This window comes from Parastagonospora nodorum (assembly GCF_000146915.1).
Source record: "Parastagonospora nodorum SN15 chromosome Unknown scaffold_35, whole genome shotgun sequence".
NCBI classification, from domain to species: domain Eukaryota; kingdom Fungi; phylum Ascomycota; class Dothideomycetes; order Pleosporales; family Phaeosphaeriaceae; genus Parastagonospora; species Parastagonospora nodorum.
This window is the reverse complement of record NW_001884583.1, coordinates 283264-304892: the sequence shown is the minus strand read 5'-3', so window position 1 is coordinate 304892 and position 21629 is coordinate 283264. Positions and strand designations below refer to the sequence as shown.

Below are 21629 nucleotides of genomic sequence, written 5' to 3'. Positions count from 1 at the left end.
GCAGAATCGCATCCAAAGCGAGCGGAATCTATGCACATACGCGTTGCGATGAAATTTCAGCGACGTATTGATGCCAAGTCATTTCTTGGGTGCGATCCATATCCACATAGTAAGCTTACGCTCGACGCAAGCGCGAGATCGAGTAACAACTAGTTAAGACCGGCGAATAACTTGGGAGCTATCTAGCCCGTGCAGCCTCGTGTAAAAAGGCGTCGTGGTTCCTCCTTCAGACAGCATAAACTGCCTCTGTGCGTTGTGGACGGTCGGTGCTCTTCAGCATAGCAGTGTCGTTGAACTACACCACGCCAATTTTTTGTTTTCTTCCGCCTTGTAAAATCTGTGCAAACAACATGCTTGTGCTCAAGCTCCTTCCTGTCTGCCTCTGCTTGGCGCAATGGTCAGCGGCCGCAGCTGTGCCCCCAACCAATGGGTCGGGTACATGCACAAATCCTCCCAAGAGGATGGAATGGCAAGTCTATCATAAATGTCCTCAATGGGTGGGTCACTAATTCTGGAATTGTAGGAGACAGCTATCTGAGACCCAGAGGAAATCTTACACTGAGGCGGTTTTGTGCCTGACGCGCGTCAAAGCCGGGTCCCCCCTAAATGGTACGGTAAATCGCTTCGATGAGTTTCAAGCTGTGCATAAGGAACAGACACCCTATATCCACATAGTGGGACAATTTTTACTCTGGCACCGTTATTTCCTTGCGACATATGAAAAGGCACTGAAAGATGAATGCGGATGGACTCTTGGTCAACCGTAAGTCGATTGTTGCAATGGAAGCACATCCATTCGAGTTAATTGTGCCAAACAAGGTTTTCCAAACTGTTTTGTAGATACTGGGACTGGTCATTGGATGCAGAGCCTCTTAATGAAACTTCCGCCCGCATTTTCGACTCTGCCATTTTCAACCCCGACACTGGCTTTGGTGGCAATGGATACCCAAAGGTAGCTCCACCCGAAATGAACCCTCAGAATTTAACTGGGAATACTGGCGGTGGATGCGTCATGAATGGCCCATTTGCGCCTCCAAATTTTATGCTGAACTTGCCTACGCCACACTGCCTGGTGCGAGACTTTATGCCATGGATCATCAACCGGTTGGCAGCACCGAAGTTAGTTGAGGAAGCCTTGGCTCAGCCAGACTACTTCAGCTTCGCAAAAACCGTGGAGAATTGGCCTAAGCCTCGTCTGTCTAGCATCCATTCAAGCGGTCACTATGGTGTTGGTGGTATTCAAGGAACTATGGCGGATGCTGAAGAGAGTCCAGGTGGTGAGTGACTCGAGTATAGCGGACTTGCTGTACCACTCCATGCACGAACGCGCTGACGTACACAGATCCGCTCTTTTACTGTCATCATGGCAACATTGACCGTATCTTTTGGCAATGGCAACAAAAAGACTTGACAGCACGACTGAATGAAGTGGGTGGGCCTATCAAACCTTTTGACTATAGTGGGAAGAACGTCACTCTGGACTTTGAGGTCAACATCGGCCCGCTGGCGGGCAACGCCACAATCAAGGATCTGCTGAATACCGAGGGCGGTACGCTATGTTATACTTACTAGGGTACACTTGTCCGGCTTTATCTGACGAGGAAAGTCAAGAGATGGCATGAATACATTCAGAAACTTTGCAAAAGCAGCCAATACATGTCGCAGTACTGAACATATTTAAGCTTCTTTATAAACTTGTTGATACGCTCCCAGAGACTATTAAGCTACTTCGCGCATGTGAAAAGCAGGCACGAGTCATGCCGCAGCATAGCGTCACGATCGAGGCTCAATCGCAATTAGTCGTCGGCCGTCATTACACACGAAAAGGAATTCCCCAATAGTGCTAGGTCATGAATAAGACTTGCAAGTGCTGATCAGCTCTCTTCAATTTTTACGGGTGGCACAAATCAAGATCCAAAGTGACTTGAAGGTCGAGACTGTGTGTTGAAGTGTGAGTATGATTACCCTAAGGATGAGCGCATATTAGATCGCACACGACAATCACTCGAAGCATGACTGATAGCTGCGAACTACATTGAGATCCAGGTATTTGATATTTCTGGAGTGACGACAGCGGCATTAGTGCGAATACCGAAAGCCAGTCCGGATGGTACACATGTACAGACAATGAGAGGGAGAGATGCGTTCTCCCACCCTAGATCTCATATGCGGTTCGGGTGGTATGCTGTGTACCAAGGTGATGGCAACGATGCGGATAGGCGGGGTATGCATATTGTAACACCACACCCCGCGTCTCAACAGCGCGGATGCGTTCATAACCATACATGTGTACCAACAGCGCGCGCTTGACCCAAGTCGATGCCGTCAATGTGCTGTTGGGTGGTTCGAGTTTCTTCCTAACCGCCAACAGGTCGCGTGGGGTAGATATGCGACCAGTAGTATAGACAAGTCGATGCTCTGGTAGGCAGCATTGCATTGAGCATGGCTGCTGCTTGTCTCCCTCTTCACGTCGTCAAGAAATCCTTAACTCGCTCCAAATCATTCCCATATTTACTCCAACCTCCAAATTACCAGTAAGAGCATCGTCAAAGATGGGCAAGAAGAAAGCCTTCAAGCCAAAGCCACCTCCGCCCTGCTCGAGAATGTACCTATCTCTACATGAAAACGTCGCGGCAGTTCTCAGCGAACACTCCATCACAGCTCGATTTCACAACAACGAAAACGGTGAAGGCGCCACGCGCTCGTTTCCGACAAACATTTTCGGACGCTTCACTTGCGACAACAAAGGCTGCTCAGGCGGTGTCTGGATCAGCGGAAAGATTGCGACATTAATCCGGCAATATCCAAATGACGGGTATAACGCTATTGTATACAGCCAGCGGTGCGAGAAGTTTGAGCAACTAGGCAGGTTGCAGATTGATAAATATTCTTATGTCGATCGGGTGTCGTACAGAATCAAGATGTGGAAAGGTGTTCGGATGGAGCGACCAGTTTATAAGGAGAAGACAACTAAGCCACACAAGAGTTGGCTGTGTGAAGGTTGTAAGAGGGGGGTTTGTAAGCAGTTGAATAAATGAAACATTGCAGCTCACCATCAGCTATCATGCATGTGTCGATGTCCTACCAGAAATTCTGGTTCCCCCACTCGTTCATCCGGAACCTTCCCATTGACCAACGCCATGAGAGTGATAGGCTTGAGCTTCCCGTTCGCATCGATGAGAATGACCCCCTCCTTCGCACAAGGCCACCGCCGCCCCAGACTGTCTTCCTTAACATAAGCACTAAAATCGCACTTGGTAACGACTCTCATTTCTTTGAGGCTGTGATAATGAGGGAACTCTGTTTCAGCTTCAAGCCAGAGCCAGTACGTGTCCCGCTCCAGCCGCTCAACCTCCAGTCTTTGGACCAAAGGCGCAGCTTGCCGTAGGCGCTCAAGCTGGTTTTCTCCAATGTCTACAATGTCGATGGCTGGAATGAACCAGACGTATCGCCGCGGCAATTCAATAGTTTGATCAAATCTCTCGATTGGGAATTCAAGTTCTACGGGCTGTTCGCTGTAGAGTTGTTGGTAGAAGCCTTTCAGATGACTGCGTGCTTCTTGTGAGGTCTGCAACGGTGCGGGGACAGGGGTGCATGTCTGCAGTCGTGGGTAGAGAAGGTAATCGTTTGTCTTGGGCTTGTATGAGAAGCAGACCATGACAGTTCGTGGTTCGATGGTCGCTTCCCAGATCTGGAGACGTAGCTCCGTTGGGAGAAGAGGGAATCGATGGAAGGTGCTCATGGCTGCATCGATTACGTTAGGAACGATGATGAAGGCCAGTCCTGTTTTGTAGGATGGAGTGAAGTGCGCTGGACCTAGTAGGATATTATGGCTGCTGCCTAGTCTAGCTGTTCGTGGTCTGGTGGGCCTGTCATCTGCCATGTAAGCGACTTGTTGTGTAAATAAGACTCATCTCCCCTCAACGAACACGTCGTAACGTCTTTTTGCTTCAACACATCTCTGGACTTCTTCATTCGGTTTTCCTCAAACGACGGAATCCACGTTTGGTTGGCTGTCGACAACATCACGTGTGCAGAGATTGGCACCGTCCGAGATGTTGTGAGGGGCCAGGACAACGTGGCGCGCATCGTCATCCAACACGTCTCGACCATTCGCACGACCCAAAAAGTGCTCGCACTGTTGCGCCGCAATATCGCTATCCCATTCGATCTACTACAAGCCAAATAGCGAAGGATCGGAAAGGGAGCGCGTCCGGGGGCAGAAGAGTCCAGGACCACGGCAGCTTATCTGTTCTTGCTCGAAGGAGATGGTTACCAAGTTAGTCTTACAATGGCGCGATACGAGGACATGGTTGGGCAAGGCGTTTGGTTCGGGCACATGTCTGAAATTGACAGTGCAGCCGACGCGAGCCATCTGACCACGGATCGTCCATGCCGATATGGCCACCCAACATCGGTCGGAGAGGCCCCTTTCCACCAGAATCACGACATTGCTGTCGCCGTGACGGCATCTGCGCTATTCGAAGGAAGAGGTCTGACCCTCTCAGGTCGTCCACGCGATGGGTCGTTCATTGGTCCACGGGTGGCCTCATCCGTTCTTTCTTGGGAGGATTAAGCTCGACCAAGAAGTCCGGCCGACGCTTGGCAACGCTTCTTATCGCGTGCTTGATATCAACCGCGTATCAGGTATTCGGTAGTTCGAGATGGAGGACCAACTGCGCGGTCGCACCGCGGCCGCGATTGATTGGGAGGCAACGTTTGATGGCACCCGCTGGTATAGCCTTCCCAAAAGCCTACGATTGACTACATACCCCGCATTTTACGCATCCACCGCTAGCGATGTCTTCGAAAGTTTCGCTGATGAACATATTGAAACGCGTGAATCGCATCTTCGACTTGCTCGCTGGCGTTGAAAGAATCTTTCGGTGATCTCGGCGTCGCTCGAAAACACGAATTAGGACCGAAATACCTCCACACCTAGATCTTCCGTGCTTCTCGAACATCCCCACACGCCAGTATCTCCAAATCTAGGTTCTATTGCATGGTAGGATCCATGCTTAGCTTCAAAATTCGTCCACCAACACGGTTGCGCAGATATTCCACTGGGCTTATTTCACAGCCGATGGAATCCTGCGGTGCGACACCTTCCCTTTCGCAATTAGGCGATTCACTCGATTCGCTGCTTGTCACAGGACCCTTATCTACGTTTGCCAGTTCGTGCACCCGCGCCGCAATTCGCTATCACATCAGCGCCTGTGTCGATAGCGTGCTCGCATGATCACCATTCTATATGAGATATATAAGCCACGAGGCTTACCCCTTCATGTTAACGTTCGCGACGATATACCACGACAACGCTACTCATGGCCGCAAATCCCATGGGCGATGGTCTCATCCTCGGTGCGCCTGGCATCGAGGGTAAAACTACCGTTGTTCCCACCCACGAAGCTGTCAATGCTTTTACCGAGGAGAAACACCGACTCGCAGTCCACGATGGAGAGCTCGAAAAGAAGGGCGTACTAGAGCCAGAGATCACCCCAGCTTTGCCTTCGTACGATAGCGCTGAGCGCGACGATGAAGATCACATCATCATCACTGGAGCTGATGCTGCTGCCCATTTGCTACCGATGCGCGACGACCTTGAGCCAGCGTTGACGTTCCGGAGCATCTTCCTCGCGACTATACTGTCAGCGTTTCAGGCTGTTGTGTACCAAATCTACCAGGTACAAACACCCGTTCGGCGCAGACTCCCGTTTGCTAATATTTACCTTAGTTCAAACCCACTTTGGTCACTATCCAAGGTACTTTCATTGTTCTCATGGCCTACTTCCTCGGAAATGCATGGGCCAAGTTCTTGCCCCGCGGCGAAAAGTTCGAAGCCCGGTGGAGAGCTGGAGGTGGAGTGGGTGTCGCACCGCTCTATATCCGGGTCATATCGTTTTTCAATCATGGGCACTGGAACTTGAAGGAGCACGCTATCACAGCGATCACGGCGACCTCAGCCTCGATTGCCGCACCGAGTAGCCAGGTTTTTGCCGCGCAAGAGATCTTTTACAGCTTGGAGCTCAGTCCCGTAACTGTCATTTTCAGCACCATCTCAATTGGGTTGTTCGGTTACGGTATTTGCGGAATTCTGCGACCCATTTGCGTGTGGCATGTTGATGCAGTATACTGGAGCAGTCTGCCAACCGTCAAGGTGCTCCAAGGTCTACATTGGCAATCTGTCAAGGACAGTAAGCCGATTCGTTGGTTTTGGATCGCTTTCTCGTGCATGTTCGCCTACGAGTTCTTCCCGGCGTACATCTTCCCATGGCTCAATTCCGTCTCAATTCCCTGCTTGGCCGCTATGAAAGCGACTGGATCGAAGGCCGCAACTCTCACGAACCTTTTCGGCGGCGCGACCAACAACGAGGGGTTGGGTCTCTTTACGCTGTCCTTAGACTGGCAATATGTAAGAAAATGATTTCCACCCCGGACCAACGCTGACCACAAACGTCATGATAGATCACTTCCTTCCAGTCATCGCTACCATTGAAGCTTCAGCTGCATCAAACCTTCGGATTCGGCGTATGCTTCATTGTCATGCTTGCAATTTACTACGGCAACGCTTGGGACTCCAAGTCACTACCGTTCATGTCTACTCGTCTCCTCACCCAGGACGGCAAGCGTTATCCCAGCGCGAGTGTTTTCATCGACGGTGTGCTTGACAAGACTGCTCTGGCAAAGTATGGTCTGCCGAGGCTGACAGGAACGTTTGCGTATGCCATGTTCATGGCCAATGCCGCTGTAAGTTGTTTGTTGTCGATTACAATGCACAAATTCTAACAACCTGTAGATAGGCGCGTTAATTGCGCACATCGCTCTCTTCTGGGGTGGTGATACGGTCAGGGCGTTCAAGGCCGCCAAAGCTGGAAAGTTCGATGACCCTCATCACGCGCACATGCATAAGCACTACAAAGAGGCACCCTGGTGGTGGTACATGATTGTGCTTGCCGTCAGCTTCATACTTGGTCTCATTGTCGTTATCAAGGAGAACATCACTCTCCCAGTCTGGGGCTACATCATTGCGCTGTGCATGGGAACCATCATTGCACCTTTTGTAAGTCTCTACGTGTATACTGTCTAAGGCCGCATCTGCTAATGGCATCAAAGAGTATCATCATATACTCTCGCTTCGGAAACGGAATCGCGACAAACAACCTGTCCAAGGTCATCGCTGGTTTGATCTTACCCGGTCGCCCGATTGGGAACATGTACTTTGCCGCATGGTCTCACAACGTCATCAACGGCGCCCTTCAGCTAAGTATGGATCTCAAGCTGGGCGAGTATCGTAAGTTTGATCCCTGTCGCTTCCAGATGCTTGTCTGATTCATTTCATAGTCAAGGTGCCTCCCCGTGTCATGTTCATGACACAGATTTACGGCACTGTCCTGGGTGGCTTCATCAACTACGCGGTCATGACCTCGATCGTCACAGGCAATAAGAAGCTTCTCGCTGACAGCAACGGCGACTCATCCTGGAGTGGTGCAACGATCCAGTCGTACAACACCAACGCGACGACCTGGGCACTTGCATCCTACCTCTACAAGCAAGGCCAAGCGTATTCGATAGTGCCATTTGGTCTTCTCATCGGTGCCGGTATCGTTGCCGCGCACCGCATCTTTGCTCATGTACGTACATCGGTCCAGTAATGCGACATGACTCTCATGCTAACATCACTGCAGTTTGTCCCCAAGATCGGCAAATTCCACGTTAATGAGATCAACTTCCCGCAATTCATCCAATATGCCGGCTACATCCCCTACAACCAGTCGCAGACTTGCGTACTGCTCAGCTGGACCATCGTTGGATTTTACACCCAATTTTACCTGCGCAACTACCGCCCACGCATCTTCAAGGACTACTCGTACCTTATTGCTGGCGCTTTCGATGGCGCTAGTCTGACGTGTCTATTCATCCTGAGTTTCGCCGTGTTTGGAGCGGGAGGACCTGCGAAGCCGTTCCCACAGTGGTGGGGCAATAACGTCGCGGGCAATTACGATCACTGCCCTGTGGCTGAGTAGATGTTTGCGGCTGAGTAGAAACATATCCACCATTAGGGCTACATAGGAAGGAACAGAAAGACTTCAAGTGCTTCTTTACCTCTACCTCTGACTCGATGGTATGAATGTCGTTAAATTCGAGAATTTGGTCCAGGTGCTGTAGAGCCGCTGCGTGATGCTCTTCTGGCGAAAAGGCGCCTAGTTGCCCTATGATCTCTCGAGAAACCGTCCTCTGATTTCATACATTAAATGGAGCACAGATGCGTGACTGATCCATTGCATAGCCAAGGTGCCACCTCGCGTCAAACCACGGCGAGCGTCGAACACCAAAGATCATCACGGTGTCGACTAGTAGGTGTGTATCTGCGACACAGCTCTCGGGCAAGCGCGGGGGAAGACGATCAATCCGGCTCGGCGAGTGTAGGTAGGAACTGCGGTTGCTAGTATGTCGTTGGAAGCAGAGAAAACAAAGCGCTGCAACGGCCCGTAGCATATAGGTACTTGTGATGGTGGTGGTGGTTAAGGCTGCTGCGGAGCCGACGGAGCTGACGGAGCTGAGGGCTAAACGCCTGCATCAGCACCAGCCCAGCTCAGGATGTATAACTTGCTGCAATCTTGCCGACAGTCTCTAGTTACTCACCTCACCATTATTCTTTCGCATTGCGTTCGCTTTATAAACATAAGGGTACTTATCATCGGCGCTTCAGGCAACTTTGGTCTCCACCTCGTTCCAACGCTTCTCGCGCATAGCCACTACGTCGCATCCGTAAAGATCACAGCTATAGAGGGTCCCGCGAAAGACATTCTAAGCAGTTAAGGAGATTGCCATCATCGACGACAGTTGTGACGCCATCATCAATAACAGGGCTGTTGGCCGTGACTCCCTGGGCTCATATCGATGTACCCGTAATGTTGGCTCTTTTGTTTGAGCGCTGCATGGCGCAGGACAATGACGAGGCGCGCTAGCAGTTCGCGCGACAGTAAGCATGCTTTATCCGCTAACCATCAGCACGTACTGACGAGCTTTTAGCATACTTCCCTCGAGCACCACGGAGACTACATCCTGTTCAAGTCTCTCCCGCTAAGCTCAATGGAATGGTCCATGTTCTTTCCGGATATGTTGGTTCCTTCTCCAGTCTCTCTCACCAACAACAACTATGCAAGCGAAGCTAGTTGCGGACGCCGGAATGCCCCTATTGTGGAGAGATTCATGGGCAGGATGCTATTTTGCATCATGGATGCAATGCGCGCTATCAAACGGTGCTGGAACAAAGTGCGGGATGGTTCCTTCCAGCGGATTTTGAGTCGCATGGCAGCTCTTAGGTTAGACGAAGAGGTAGAACTAGGCTATTCCTTCCTTTTTATTGCGGCATGGAGTTCATATGTCTGGTAGCATTAGTTTTGAGCAAAGCCCGAGGTCTTCGCGGGGGAATACATCAGCGTCGCTATTATACAGCAGTCCTCATATTGGCCACCGACTTGTGAAAGTGTCAATGAGCGTCGCCAAGAGTTTGGTTGCAACACGATGCAACCTACATAAACTTCATCTTGGCCATACCCGAGCCCTGTTTGAGAGCTCGAAGTAAAGGAAGTCGTCTTCGTGGGTATGCTTGATTATAACCTTTAAGATAGACATGAGATTAATACTCCAATTAAGTCGGTCTTGATGAAGGATGTTCTCCATCCGTCCCTTACACTTTCGAAGACCTACACGCTCCACCACTCGACTACGCAATCGCATGGCCAGCCCAACAATGCCAAGGCTCCACACAATCCATCGCCATATCCAGATCCAGAATATTTGTATACGGCAAGGACTTACGAAGCATCGCTCTAGAAACAGGAACAGCGACTGACACTCTCCAGTCTTTGCCATTGTTCTCCATTTCGCGTATAAAGCAGCACTGTGGGATGGGGACACTCCAGCTCCCGATTCCTGGCCGGACTTCCACCATATGGCCAATGACCAGACCCTCGAGTAGCGGACAGCAGCCTGCGACGTGCAATTCGCCAAAGAGCCTGTTGGCAAACTGCTTCATTTGGGCGACGAGGATGTCAAGGGACCACTGGCCATGTTCGTCTTTGCCGATGTGGTGGGAGTAGGGTAGACGGAGATGAATGAAGCGTAACTCTCTCAGCTTCTTGATTGAGGCCTTTTGAAAGTCAGCTCCGTGTATGTAGATTTAGACATGTTGTTGTACCAGAAAGTCTCGGTAGCACCCGCCTTCGATAATGGGACCGAGTACATTCTCAGCTATTTCAATAGCGAGTTGTCGTACGCCGGGACAAGCGTTACAAATCTCGTCAAACTCCTCATGTCTAAGCGTCTCACTACGTCCCCAATGTGAGAGACTCAAAAGCTCCAGCGCTCCTGCTGAATTCTTTAGCAGCTTCAATATCCTTTCCGGTCGTTCTTCGGGGACGTTAGATTCCCACCAAACGTGTAAGGACTTGACCGTTTTACAAGCTCGGTAGATGCGTACAAGGCTAGCATCATACTCGAGAATGTCAACCTGTTCGCTGTCTTGGTATTCCACAGCTATATGTTGGAGCGGAAGTTGCACGTCAATTTGACCTCTGACGAAGGCTTCTTCAAAAGCCTCGAGAAACGCAGTGCCATAAGAGCCCAACAGACTCAGATGTGTCAACTGAGACAAGTTGTACAGAGAAGATAATGGTCGGAAAAGGTTCCACGCAGAGACATGTAGTAAGCGAAGCTCCTTGACCATGCTCTTCGGACGAGCGTTGCCCGAGGCGATCTCCAAGTCTGGCCAAGTTTGCCCATCATCTACGGTGATTCTGAGAGAAAGCGCCCGACCGCTGGATATCGACGGTAGTTGCAAGTGCTCCTGTGTCTCGTTCCACTCTGTGCTATAAACATGGGAGCTTGGCGATGGCGCTATGGTTTTCGCGTAAGCTTTTTGTGTACGGCACACGGTAATCTGAAATGGACGTCTGGTGCTCAGCCAAGTGCTTCGCCGCTTGCTCCGGGATTGGTCGAGTCGACACGAAGCTGGAGGTGATTAGAAGCCTGCAGGTTTTGGCTTCGCTTGGGACCTACGAGAAGCGACGTAATGCGCCATCAGGCAAGTGCTTGATGAGCGAGTATAAGCAATCATCTCGTTCTTCCGGTGTACACTGCTCCATCGAATCATCTTCACTGATCCACGCTACTGCACTAGGGACATGAGGCTCTGCGGGAAGCCGCACATCCTCGATTATCAACGTCCTCGTGTACCGGAAGTTCTCGTGCGCGCCTGCCGTCATGCTAGCGACGAAGCGATCGAGTTCCTCACGCACCCAAAGTCTGATATGGATGCGTTTATACAATTTTGGTATAGCGGAAGCATTGTGTTCTTTGGACGTTAAACATAACGTCTTTAAGTCCTCACATGTTGTGATCTGTTGTTGCTGTTGTCAGCGAATGCGCTCACTCGCACGACAGAGATTGCCTACGTATTCGGAGATCATCAAGTGGATATCCACAGGTAGAGTCGTCATAATGACAAAGGGAAGTGGAGTTGTGCATAAGCTGGATTGTTGATGGAAAGAGCGATGTTTGGATGTTGCAGAGAAGCCGCGCATATAGTCAAGTTGTGTAAGTACGCTAACTCGATATGGCGACTGCTCACAATTGGATTCTACCAGTCGCTTTTTCTTGTCAAATTTAGTTGCCGTGGCATCCAGAGTGTTTTAGGATGGCTACAACTCTCCGACGTGCGGGTCACCTGCACATGCTTGCCTAGGACGTGGCCTGCCACGCCCAGCGATCCCACCCATCCGAACCAGGATCCATGTCCAGTATATCCGTATACGGCTGTGTCTTCCGCAGCAACGCGCGCGACACCGGAACGCCGACAGCCGTCTCACGACCAAGTCGATCCTTCTGCTCAGCCTTGATGAAGCAGAACTGTGGCAGCGGACCCCAATCGCCATCGTCTTGTCGTGTCGAGAAATCTACCAGATGCCCAAACACGATAGCATCGAGCTTGAGGCAGCTACGATGCAGTCCACGGAAAATCTTGTTCGCGGCCCCCTGGATCTGCGTTAAGATGAGGTTGGGCTCGGGTTGGCCTTCATCAGACGCGAAGCCGACTGTGCAGTAAGGTGAAAGGCGAATGTGAACCATTTGCAGCTCTTTTAGGTGCTTGGCAGCCTCCTGTGTGGTATTAGTGGACTTTGGCCGGCTCTTGCTTTCACAAGACACGTACCACGAAGTCTTCGATACTTTCATCGATATCCTTATTGGTGTATGCTTCGTCCCCAAACTGATAGCCAAACTGCCGCAGGTTCGGGCAGGCTTTGAAGATAGTGGCCAGATCCCTTGAATTTAGGGGTGAGACTGAATACATATCCATGCCTTCTTGTAAGCTCAAGGACTCTAGCCTCGGTCCTATAGCACAAATCCTATCTACCAAGGCTTCTCCCAAAGTCGAGCAATACCACTTGAGGTGCAGACTCTTGATGTGTCTACCTGCAGCCAAAAGGTCTCCAAGATAGATTTCCACGGACCCTTCTTTGTCTTCGGCGAGCCAGCCAAGGTCCAGCGCGATGTGTTCGAGATCAATCTCAGTTTTGCAAGCTATGAGTCCCAGTCCTGTTGCGAACGTATTGCCTCCCTGGCACTCCAGCATACTCAGATGAGTCAAGGTGGAAATGTCGAGCGAGTCTATTAGCCCTCTGCCCACACGATAGGCGTATCTGATATCCATGCCTGCTAGTGTAACCTTTTTCAAGTTCGGCAATGTTTTGGTTACCTCGAATTCGTCCGGGAGTACGGATCCATCCCTTTCGTCTTCTGGACCGTAGATGAAAGACAGTTCATGAATATTCTCACTGAACACATGAGGATGCTGTAGGTAATGTGCCAAGTGTGCAGTACTTTGAAGATAGATATGGAGCTGACGTAGGTTACGGAACAATGGGGTCAGATCGAGCGATGATGTGCAGTATAGTTGATCAATAGCGTGTTGCCGGTTCTGGAGATGTTCGATGATGTGTATCGGCAAAGACCGACGCGCAACAAAACTGGAAAGACGTTAGCCATTGCTTTTGGGCTGAACTGTTCCACGTAGCATACCAAAACCTTCTCAGGCAATGTTCGGGAAATAGCCTCAGACACTCAGACATGCGGCTTTCTCGCTCTTCCCCTGTCATGTCGATACCACGCCGATGCTCATCCCAATCACATTCCGATAGATACCGAAGCTCAGTGAGATCACAGATGGGTTCAGCGACCATAGGTATGTCTTCAAGTACGAGGGTCCTGGTGAAGCGGAATTTGTCGCCTGCACCAGCCGCCACGCTCTCCATAAATCTGTCTGTATGTTCTCGATCCCATAACCGGAGATGAATACGCTTGTACAAGCGCGGAACGACATAGCTGTGGAAATACTTTGACGCTACGCACAGCGCCTTCAGATCTTCGTACGTGACAATCTATGAAATGGTGAGTTGGCGCACAGTTTGGTGGTGTAGAGTGAACTTACGTAGTCGGCAATCATATGCTGAACGTCAATTGGAAGGGTGATCATCGTGACTAAATTTCTGGCTGTTTAGACACTATCGTAAGGAAGGTGGAGGGAAAAGAGCGGGCATCCTTATGTAGTCGCGAGCTCTTTGGGATTTATGGTGGTTGCCTGAGCCGGCAAGTGGGTCGTGCGGTATAGCCAGGCAGTGTTGAACAAGAATAGAAGTAATGATGCTCGCCCCCAGTAAGCCTCGCTTAATCTTGAGCTAGTTGGGACATCTCCACCTGATACCGGCTGAAAGCACGTGACTCGATCTTGTGCGCATGTCTTTAGCATCACTTTCACGGCCACTCCGGATCCTCCACCCTTCTAAAACACGCCACATACTTCATCCCGCCATTCCTGCTAACCTTCTTCCCCTCCTCCGTCTCCGTCCGCATAATCCCCACCCCCTCATCCATCGCCTCGCCTTCCTCCTCAAACTCCTTCTCACACCTTTCAAAACTCGGATGTTTCTCAAAATGCCCGACCATCCACTCATGCAGGTCCTTGACATCGGTAATCGTATACACCACGCCGCCCGGCCGGAGCACGTATGCGTACTCGGAGTTGAGGGTGTATGACACGATGCGCGCCTTGTGCTTGCGCTGCTTGAAGTGCGGGTCTGGGAAGCACAGGAAGATCTTGGAGAGCTGGGCTTTGGAAAAGAAGTTGGGCAGGAATTTCATAGTATTGGCGCGGAGGCAAGAGGCATTTTGGTAGAGCTGGATTGAGGCGTTTTGCAGGCGCAGGGCGCGGACTTTTTCTTGCACGTATTCTGTTACCGAGGTGCGGATTTCCATGCCTGGGAGGTGTTAGGTGGAGGTTCATAGATGATGATGGGGAGAGAATGCGACATACCTAACATCAGCGTGTCCGGGAACTTTGGTGCGAGCGCGAAGAGTAGTCCACCAAAGCCGCATCCGATGTCTGCAATTTCGACGTTTTTTGTTATTGCCTTTAGTCTGCGCTGCTCTTCCTCGTCCAACGGTGTCGACTCCTCTTCGCCGGCACTCTTTTGCTCTCGCTTCACAACAGCATATGCAGGATACAGCGATGCCCAGTCCATGTCGGCCGGGCTCTTAGGGCTATTCAAACTCAGTACAGTTCCACAAGTTGACATCGATCACACCTACTATGTCAATGAGTGGTCCGAAAACGGGTTGGCGTGTGCGCGCTGCCTGTAGAATTTCTTCTTGGGCAGCGCAGCATTGCTCTCATCCTCATGCAGCGCATTTTTGTATTCTTCGCGCTTTTGGCGCTTCGCAGGTGCGTGCGGCATGGTCAGCGAAGCCGAGATGTAAGGTGCGTGTAGTCAAAAGAAGTTTGGGGAGATATTCGCAAGGCTAATAATTGTGGAGCTAGGCTTTTCCGCTAGCTTCCAGGGTCCACAGTCTCACGGCCATGTGGAGGTTCGACAAGTGCTCCACATCTGGGTCAGACAACCAAAATGACGTAGTTGCATTTATCGACTAAAATCCAACGGCCTTCCAGTGCACACTGCGTAAAAGACCGGGGGCCCAATGTAGGATACAAGAAAGCAACTCCCAAAGTTGCGCCCACATGCTCAATCCGTACGCTAATCGTTCAAGTCATGATCATCGGAATTCAAATGCGCCCTGACACCCATAGTCCTGCACATGTTCTAATTGCAATTTCTGGAATCTGAGATTATTAGTATTTGCGTACAGGAGGTCATGGACAAACTCACTTTTCGCTCTTAGCGTGAAAATAAATGCCGTCGATTCCACCTGACACCTGGTTGAACGAGATGTAGTAGAAGCCTTCGAAACTCGCGCCGCTGATGGTTCGCACTCGGTGGTCTGGCACCAAGAAGTACTCTTTCCAACGCATAAACAAATGCTCCTTCTGCATCCAGTCTTTCGTTACTAGCTCTGGTCTTGAAGAATATTTCGAGAGGGGCTTGTATGCTGGAAAGCGGGCCCAGTGCTGCCTGTCGACCTTCTCGTTGGAGCCCCATTCCGGATGTTGCGTTATGAATGAGTATTTGCTGCCGATGATTTCGCCCTCGAAGTATGTGGTTAAACTAGGGTGGTCTTCTGTTAAACCTGCTGCCGCGTCAGTCTCTATGCTGCTATCATGACGGCCTTCCTGGCGCACCTTTGATGCGGAGATAACCACACATGAATGACTCGCGCATGTCGACATGTTTGACCTCGACTTCAACTTCATATTGTTGACGGTCGGAGGTTTGGCTTCCCTTGAAGCGGCTGCCGGGTCGGAGAAGCGAGGAGGAACTGTTGGGAGCGTACTGCGCAGGGTGTCAGTGACATCTAAACATGGCTCCAAATATGATGAAGACGCACTCTCTGCGCAGGAAACGGTGAAGACAAATGGCTGGAGAACAGCGGCCCAGGACCTGGCGCAAGCGGTGAAACCTGGGACGTGCGCTGCTCCTCTGCTCCGTCGTCTGTGGCAGTCATAGGCGTGGGCGTGTCTCTGTTTGGTGCTTCTATCCGTGCACTCGAGGGTTTACTATGCGAATCTGAATCTGAAGATGGCGGCGCGTGTGCGGGAGTGTCTTGCGGAGGCGGCGTTGGTAGTTGCATCGGTACGTCAATGGTAGGTCCGACATTGCTGCTGTCGTTGAATTGCGGCGATGGATTCAATTCATGTGCGTTGGCGATGCGCGCCTCGTCTGGTGGGCATGTTGTGCGGGAAGCGGTGCTCTCGTGCTCCACTGGCGAGGGCATAGCATCATCGGGCGTCGGCATGGTCCGGCGGGTAGCGATGCGACAGTCACGATGAGGAAAAGCGTTTAATTACACATGGGACGAAGGGAAGGCGGTGGAGCGATTACAATAGAGAATAGTCGGTATCAGAACGCGTGGCGGTGGGCGCAGTGAGCCATGGAGACTTGGTCGTGTTGATCTCGTTGGTGTCTTGAGGCAAAGAGTGGGTCCTCGATCGGCTGAGCTCGCTGTCACTGCCTGTCTTCCAGACTTTTGCGGGGATGGACACACTAGTCTCACTTTGGCCGGATAAGCCGCTAGAGGCTCGAATCAAGACATATTCGTAGGAGAATCGTGTAACTTGCATCTGGCTGTGGATTATCTGTGTGGTCTTTGGAGTCGCATTTGCCACCAACGGGCCCGATTAAGCTCAATTTGCCTGAAGAACGACATTATCAACATCGAGTGCTCCACCCCACCAAGTCTCTCAGCTCATACTATAAGCTTTCAGCCGGAGCCACAACCCTACGAATCGCAGTGGCTGTGAGTACCCCACGGAATGCTGTCAGACTCCAGGCGCCATACCCCGCCGACAGTCTGTGGGCTTTTCCAGGACTGTATATGCCCTCATGCTCAGCTCTACCGCAACCAGCAGCCAGAACCTCGACGCCTCTTACATTACATCGCCGCTTAGATAGGCTTGATCTGTGACTGTGTGAGTGCAATCGACAGCGTTTGATCTGCACGAGCCTTACCTTGAAATGAAGCGAAATCAACGAAAAAACCAGAGCCTTCAGGTCCTGGACAAGGTAGTAGAAGACACGGAGTCCTTCTGGATCAGAAGAGTCCTGCACGTCTTGTAATGAGCCGATTTTGGCAGTCTAAAAGCGTCAGCTTAGTTTTGAACGGTCCACGGATTTGCATGCCTCGAACGAGATGTGTTCGCTTCCTAGACGGATCTCAAGCTCTTGTCGGCCGTCCTTGTTCTTCTGTGGCCATTTGGTGTCGTCTTCTCTGTGAGATTGGTCAGCTCGCCGAGATACAGTCATGCATATTGCAGACTTACTTCAGGATCTCGCTCTCCTTGACGATGCGCTTGATCTCTGCGACTAGTGCGTCGCTCACACACACTGCACGTGTCAGCACGGCGCATGAATCTTTCTGGACAAGACTTACTCTCTTTGCGAATGAGAGAGTCATTGCGGTAGTTGGAGTTGTTCGCATATCGTGCTGAAGCGCTGCGTCCGTCTCCCAAAACCCGGAAATCAAACTCTTGATGGTCGTCAGCGCTTGGGCTGCAAACTTGGTTCAACAGACTCACCCAGGAACTCGTGACCAAAGCGACCTTGATGACCTGAGCTGCGTGAAGTCAGCGCCGTGGCTCACACAGATGCGAAAACAATTCCATCAAGGACGCACTAGTATCGCAGGTAGAATGGCTCGTTTCCGCTCATCGTGACTGACTCTGCTCAAGTCGCAGTGAGTGGTATGGGTGATGTTGCAGTTGCCAATGTTTCTCCCAGGCCTGGTGTTGCGACGCGCTTTCGCTGCTGAGGTTCTCGCGCTCGGGCGATCTTCGGCGGCGGGCAGGGGTCCACATTAGCGAGCTAGATTCCCTCGAACAGACACCTAAACCACGAGCACGCCCAAGTGAAGATCGCACCTCCGAACCCGTAGAAGCCATTCGTAGCGTAGGGCAATCGCCATCCTTGACCTCGCTCTCCCTCGCCGCATCTTCACTCAATCGCCGACATCATCTCCGCCATCCCTCCGAACCGTACACGTAGCATCCCACCAGCCCTGGAGGTTTGAGGAATCGCAGGCTGAGGGACACGGGAGGCAGCGCAGCTCTTGTAGCGATTCCCGGGGATAGCATTCAGTCTTGTCACACGTGACCACGCATCATCCAACATGGCGACGTTTCTCGAGAACTCGTACAGTCTTGTATGCAATGCCCGCCGCGCATGACGAGCCCAGGGAGCTGATGGGACGCAACAGGTACACCAGGACAATGCGGCCGATGTCCCGTCCCAGAATGAGTTCAAGCAAGCTCTGGAGAAGGGCAACGATGAGCAGAAGATCGAGACCATGGTGCGCTCATGCCATTGCCGCTGCCCCGCCTTGTTGACACGGCCGTCTGACAACCTCGCAGAAGAAGATCCTGTCCATAATGCTCAATGGCGACCCGCAAACAGGCCTTCTCATGCACATCATCCGCTTCGTGATGCCGAGCAAGTCGAAGCCATTGAAGAAGCTCATGTACTTCTTCTTCGAGGTGTGCCCGAAGCACGATGCACAAGGAAAGCTCCGACAGGAGTGGATTCTGGTCTGGTGGGTGTTGAAATCGAAGCCTATGAGCTGGACACTAACTGTGGAACAGCAATGCCATCCGTTTCGACCTGCAAGCGCCTAACGAATACGTACGAGGAAACACACTGCGCTTCGTGTAGGCAGCTCCGCATATGCAGCTTGAACATATGGCTAATCGCAAACAGCACAAAGCTACGGGACGCCGAACTTGTAGAGCCATTGCTGCGTAAGCTAGACAGCGGATCCACACAATTACTCTATACTAATAACCAGCAGAACCCGTCCGCCAATGTCTCACGCACCGACACGCATATGTCCGAAAGAACGCAACCTTTGCCGTCGCCAGCATCTTCACACATCTCCCGGAGCTCATGCCAGATGCCCCTGATATGTTGACAACTTTCTTGGAGGACGAGAACGACCCAACATGCAAGCGCAACGCCTTCGCTGCTCTCGTCTCGGTCAGCCACGAGAAAGCGCTGGAGTACCTCAGCACCGTATTCGACTCGATCCCGAACCATGAAGAGCTCTTGCTCCTTGCAGAGCTCGAATTCATCCGCAAGGATGCCATCGTAAACCCCAGTAACAAGGCACGATACCTCCGCCTCATCTTCGACCTTCTCGAGTCGCAAGTCTCGACTGTCATCTACGAGTCAGCGCATGCCCTCACCACCCTCACAAGCAACCCCGTTGCAGTCAAGGCAGCTGCAGGGAAGTTTGTTGAGCTTGCAATCAAGGAGCCGGACAACAATGTCAAGTTGATCGTTCTAGAGCGTGTGGACCAGCTGCGCCAGAAGAACGAGGGTGTATTGGACGACTTGACCATGGAGGTGCTACGCGTCCTTTCGAGCACGGATCTGGACGTGCGTAAAAAGTCTCTCAACATTGCCATGGAGATGATTTCCAGCCGCAATGTTGAGGAAGTTGTCCTTCTCCTGAAGAAGGAGCTCATGAAGACTGTCGACGAGCAATACGAGAAGAACTCCGAATACCGATCATTGCTCATCTCGTCCATCCACTCCGCAGCTATCAAGTTCCCCGAAGTTGCTGCCAGCGTTGTAGGATCCTTGATGGACTTTATCTCCGACGTCAACAGCAACGCCTCGGCGGTCGATGTCATCTCGTTTGTCAAGGAAGTCGTTGAGCGGTTCCCCGATCTGCGCCAATCGATTATCGAGCGCTTGGTTTCGACATTGGGCGAGGTTCGTGCTGGGAAAGTGTACCGTGGCGTCCTCTGGATCATCGGAGAGTACTCTCTCGACGCCAAGGACATTCGTGACGCCTGGAAGGGCATTCGCTCCTCACTCGGCGAGATACCCATTTTGGCTTCTGAGCAAAGATTGCTCGACGATGCTTCCGAGGGCAAAGAGGCCGAACAAGTCAATGGAAACGGAAAGCCCGCTGCTCCCACCGGTTCACGAAAGGTTCTCGCTGACGGCACATATGCGACCGAAAGTGCGCTCACATCGTCAGCGGCAGCAAAGGCCAAGCTGGAAGCTGTCAAGAACTCACAAAAGCCCCCGCTACGCCAATTGGTTCTCGACGGAGACTACTACCTTGCGACAGTACTCTCCAGCACATTGACAAAGCTCGTCATGCGACACGCGGAAATCTCAAAGGACGCAGCCCGCACAAATGCGCTACGCGCCGAAGCGATGCTGATCATGATCTCAATCATCCGCGTTGGCCAATCTCAATTTGTCAAGACTTTGATAGACGAAGACTCGATCGACCGTGTCATGTCGTGTGTTAGATCACTCTCGGAATTCTCGCAAAGAAAGGAGCTGGAGACAGTTTTCTTGGAAGACACACGGAAGTCTTTCGCGGCGATGGTGCAGACAGAAGAGAAGAAGCGCGCAGCAAAGGAAGCTTCAGAAAGGGCAAAGTCGGCTGTCAATGTCGATGACTCTTTCAACATCCGTCAGCTGAAAAAGAAGGATGCGGATAGCAGCGATGAGATTGAGCAAGATCTTGAGAGGGCGACTGGTGGCGACACGGCGACGGAAGATATGACTTCAAAGCTCAGCCGTGTTGTACAGCTTACCGGTTTCTCGGACTCTGTCTACGCTGAGGCCTATGTCAAGGTATGTTGTCATGCAAGAAATTATGCGGTCTAGCTAACATGTGCAGGTGCACCAATTCGATATCGTACTTGACGTGCTCCTAGTCAACCAAACGACGGAGACACTGCAAAATCTCACAGTCGAGTTCGCTACGCTTGGCGACCTCAAGGTTGTAGAGCGCCCACCAACGCAGAACGTCGGCCCGCACGACTTCATCAACATCCAGGCAACCATCAAGGTTTCGTCGACTGACACGGGTGTCATCTTCGGCAACATCCTGTACGAGGGCGAGAAGGGTGTTGACTCGAACGTGGTCATTCTCAATGATGTTCACGTTGATATCATGGACTACATCAAGCCGGCACAGTGCACAGAGACGCAGTTCCGCACCATGTGGACCGAATTCGAATGGGAAAACAAGGTCAACATCAATTCCAAGGCCAAGACTCTGCGTGAGTTCTTGAAGCAGCTCATGGCATCCACCAACATGAGCTGCCTCACTCCCGAGGCGTCGATGAAGGGCGACTGCCAGTTCTTGTCGGCCAACCTGTACGCCAGGAGTGTTTTCGGTAAGCCATGCCCCCACTTGTTGTAAAAGTATTTTGCTAACACAATCTAGGCGAGGATGCTTTGGCCAACTTGAGCATAGAACAGGAGGGCACCAGCGGCCCAATCACTGGCTTCGTACGCATAAGAAGCAGATCGCAAGGACTGGCGCTGAGTCTCGGTTCGTTGAAGGGTCTCAACAAGGTCGGTGTGGCATAATGGTTGTGTTGATGAAGCAATGGATATCATAATGTCGCAAGGGTAGGAGCATAGAGAAGCTTACGCAAGGCAAGGATCCAGGGAGGAAAAGTCTTGGGCAAGGTGAAGACGGCATAGCGCCACGTGGAGTAGACTTGAATGAATTGGAACTTCAATATATTGCGACGCGTGTGAGTGATGTGCGGCGTGAAGATGCGCCTCGGCATGCAGGGTCCAAGCGGCGTTGCTTCCATTTTCGGAATTGTCCGTTAGCAGTCAACGTCGGTACCTGCTAGACGGCGTGAA

At 51.5% G+C, this 21629-nt stretch overlaps 11 protein-coding genes across 11 annotated transcripts; 4 read left to right on the top strand and 7 right to left on the bottom strand.

The window, feature by feature from the left end:
* Positions 1-350: 350 nt before the first annotated feature.
* Positions 351-1622, top strand: SNOG_15093 (hypothetical protein; the record flags this gene model as incomplete). The annotated part of the gene is made up of 5 exons (XM_001805205.1): positions 351-497; positions 546-763; positions 841-1277; positions 1343-1549; positions 1573-1622. 5 exons carry the CDS (start codon positions 351-353, stop codon positions 1620-1622), a joined length of 1059 nt encoding a protein of 352 aa, XP_001805257.1.
* A 930-nt stretch (positions 1623-2552) lies between these two features.
* SNOG_15092 (hypothetical protein) lies at positions 2553-3388 on the top strand (the record flags this gene model as incomplete). Its single annotated transcript, XM_001805204.1, has 2 exons — positions 2553-2828; positions 3089-3388. The coding sequence occupies 2 exons, from the start codon at positions 2553-2555 to the stop codon at positions 3386-3388; spliced, it is 576 nt and encodes a 191-aa protein (XP_001805256.1).
* SNOG_20171 (hypothetical protein) lies at positions 3056-3742 on the bottom strand (the record flags this gene model as incomplete). The annotated part of the gene is made up of 1 exon (XM_001805203.1): positions 3056-3742. The coding sequence occupies one exon, from the start codon at positions 3740-3742 to the stop codon at positions 3056-3058; it is 687 nt and encodes a 228-aa protein (XP_001805255.1).
* Positions 3743-3985: 243 nt separating this feature from the next.
* On the bottom strand, positions 3986-4311 carry SNOG_15091 (hypothetical protein; the record flags this gene model as incomplete). The annotated part of the gene is made up of 2 exons (XM_001805202.1): positions 3986-4171; positions 4291-4311. The coding sequence occupies 2 exons, from the start codon at positions 4309-4311 to the stop codon at positions 3986-3988; spliced, it is 207 nt and encodes a 68-aa protein (XP_001805254.1).
* Positions 4312-5324: 1013 nt separating this feature from the next.
* Positions 5325-8024, top strand: SNOG_15090 (hypothetical protein; the record flags this gene model as incomplete). Its single annotated transcript, XM_001805201.1, has 7 exons — positions 5325-5663; positions 5735-6412; positions 6481-6747; positions 6797-7060; positions 7114-7291; positions 7342-7631; positions 7686-8024. The coding sequence occupies 7 exons, from the start codon at positions 5325-5327 to the stop codon at positions 8022-8024; spliced, it is 2355 nt and encodes a 784-aa protein (XP_001805253.1).
* Positions 8025-9398: 1374 nt separating this feature from the next.
* On the bottom strand, positions 9399-11270 carry SNOG_15089 (hypothetical protein; the record flags this gene model as incomplete). The annotated part of the gene is made up of 4 exons (XM_001805200.1): positions 9399-9481; positions 9826-10156; positions 10205-10874; positions 11065-11270. The coding sequence occupies 4 exons, from the start codon at positions 11268-11270 to the stop codon at positions 9399-9401; spliced, it is 1290 nt and encodes a 429-aa protein (XP_001805252.1).
* Positions 11271-11745: 475 nt separating this feature from the next.
* SNOG_15088 (hypothetical protein) lies at positions 11746-12637 on the bottom strand (the record flags this gene model as incomplete). The annotated part of the gene is made up of 3 exons (XM_001805199.1): positions 11746-12162; positions 12215-12326; positions 12447-12637. The coding sequence occupies 3 exons, from the start codon at positions 12635-12637 to the stop codon at positions 11746-11748; spliced, it is 720 nt and encodes a 239-aa protein (XP_001805251.1).
* Positions 12638-13815: 1178 nt separating this feature from the next.
* SNOG_15087 (hypothetical protein) lies at positions 13816-14795 on the bottom strand (the record flags this gene model as incomplete). The annotated part of the gene is made up of 3 exons (XM_001805198.1): positions 13816-14291; positions 14375-14601; positions 14650-14795. 3 exons carry the CDS (start codon positions 14793-14795, stop codon positions 13816-13818), a joined length of 849 nt encoding a protein of 282 aa, XP_001805250.1.
* A 425-nt stretch (positions 14796-15220) lies between these two features.
* SNOG_15086 (hypothetical protein) lies at positions 15221-16248 on the bottom strand (the record flags this gene model as incomplete). The annotated part of the gene is made up of 3 exons (XM_001805197.1): positions 15221-15573; positions 15635-15785; positions 15841-16248. The coding sequence occupies 3 exons, from the start codon at positions 16246-16248 to the stop codon at positions 15221-15223; spliced, it is 912 nt and encodes a 303-aa protein (XP_001805249.1).
* Positions 16249-16594: 346 nt separating this feature from the next.
* Positions 16595-17719, bottom strand: SNOG_15085 (hypothetical protein). Its single transcript, XM_001805196.1, has 7 exons — positions 17626-17719; positions 17528-17565; positions 17383-17478; positions 17273-17336; positions 17133-17220; positions 16962-17087; positions 16595-16911 (listed from the first exon to the last, which is right to left on the bottom strand). The coding sequence occupies exons 1-7, from the start codon at positions 17658-17660 to the stop codon at positions 16897-16899; spliced, it is 462 nt and encodes a 153-aa protein (XP_001805248.1). The 5' UTR covers positions 17661-17719; the 3' UTR covers positions 16595-16896.
* A 398-nt stretch (positions 17720-18117) lies between these two features.
* SNOG_15084 (hypothetical protein) lies at positions 18118-21344 on the top strand (the record flags this gene model as incomplete). The annotated part of the gene is made up of 7 exons (XM_001805195.1): positions 18118-18150; positions 18205-18297; positions 18359-18557; positions 18793-20260; positions 20294-20600; positions 20647-21148; positions 21199-21344. The coding sequence occupies 7 exons, from the start codon at positions 18118-18120 to the stop codon at positions 21342-21344; spliced, it is 2748 nt and encodes a 915-aa protein (XP_001805247.1).
* Positions 21345-21629: the final 285 nt, after the last annotated feature.

Bases quoted from the DNA above. Each gene is read 5' to 3' on its own strand.
- SNOG_15085 (XM_001805196.1), bottom strand. From the start codon at position 17,660: ATGAGCGGAAACGAGCCATTCTACCTGCGATACTA. The intron at 17,566-17,625 runs GTGCGTCCTTGA...GACTTCACGCAG, and splicing joins CCATTCTACCTGCGATACTA to CTCAGGTCATCAAGGTCGCT. The intron at 17,337-17,382 runs GTAAGTCTTGTC...TGACACGTGCAG, and splicing joins CTCTCTCATTCGCAAAGAGA to TGTGTGTGAGCGACGCACTA.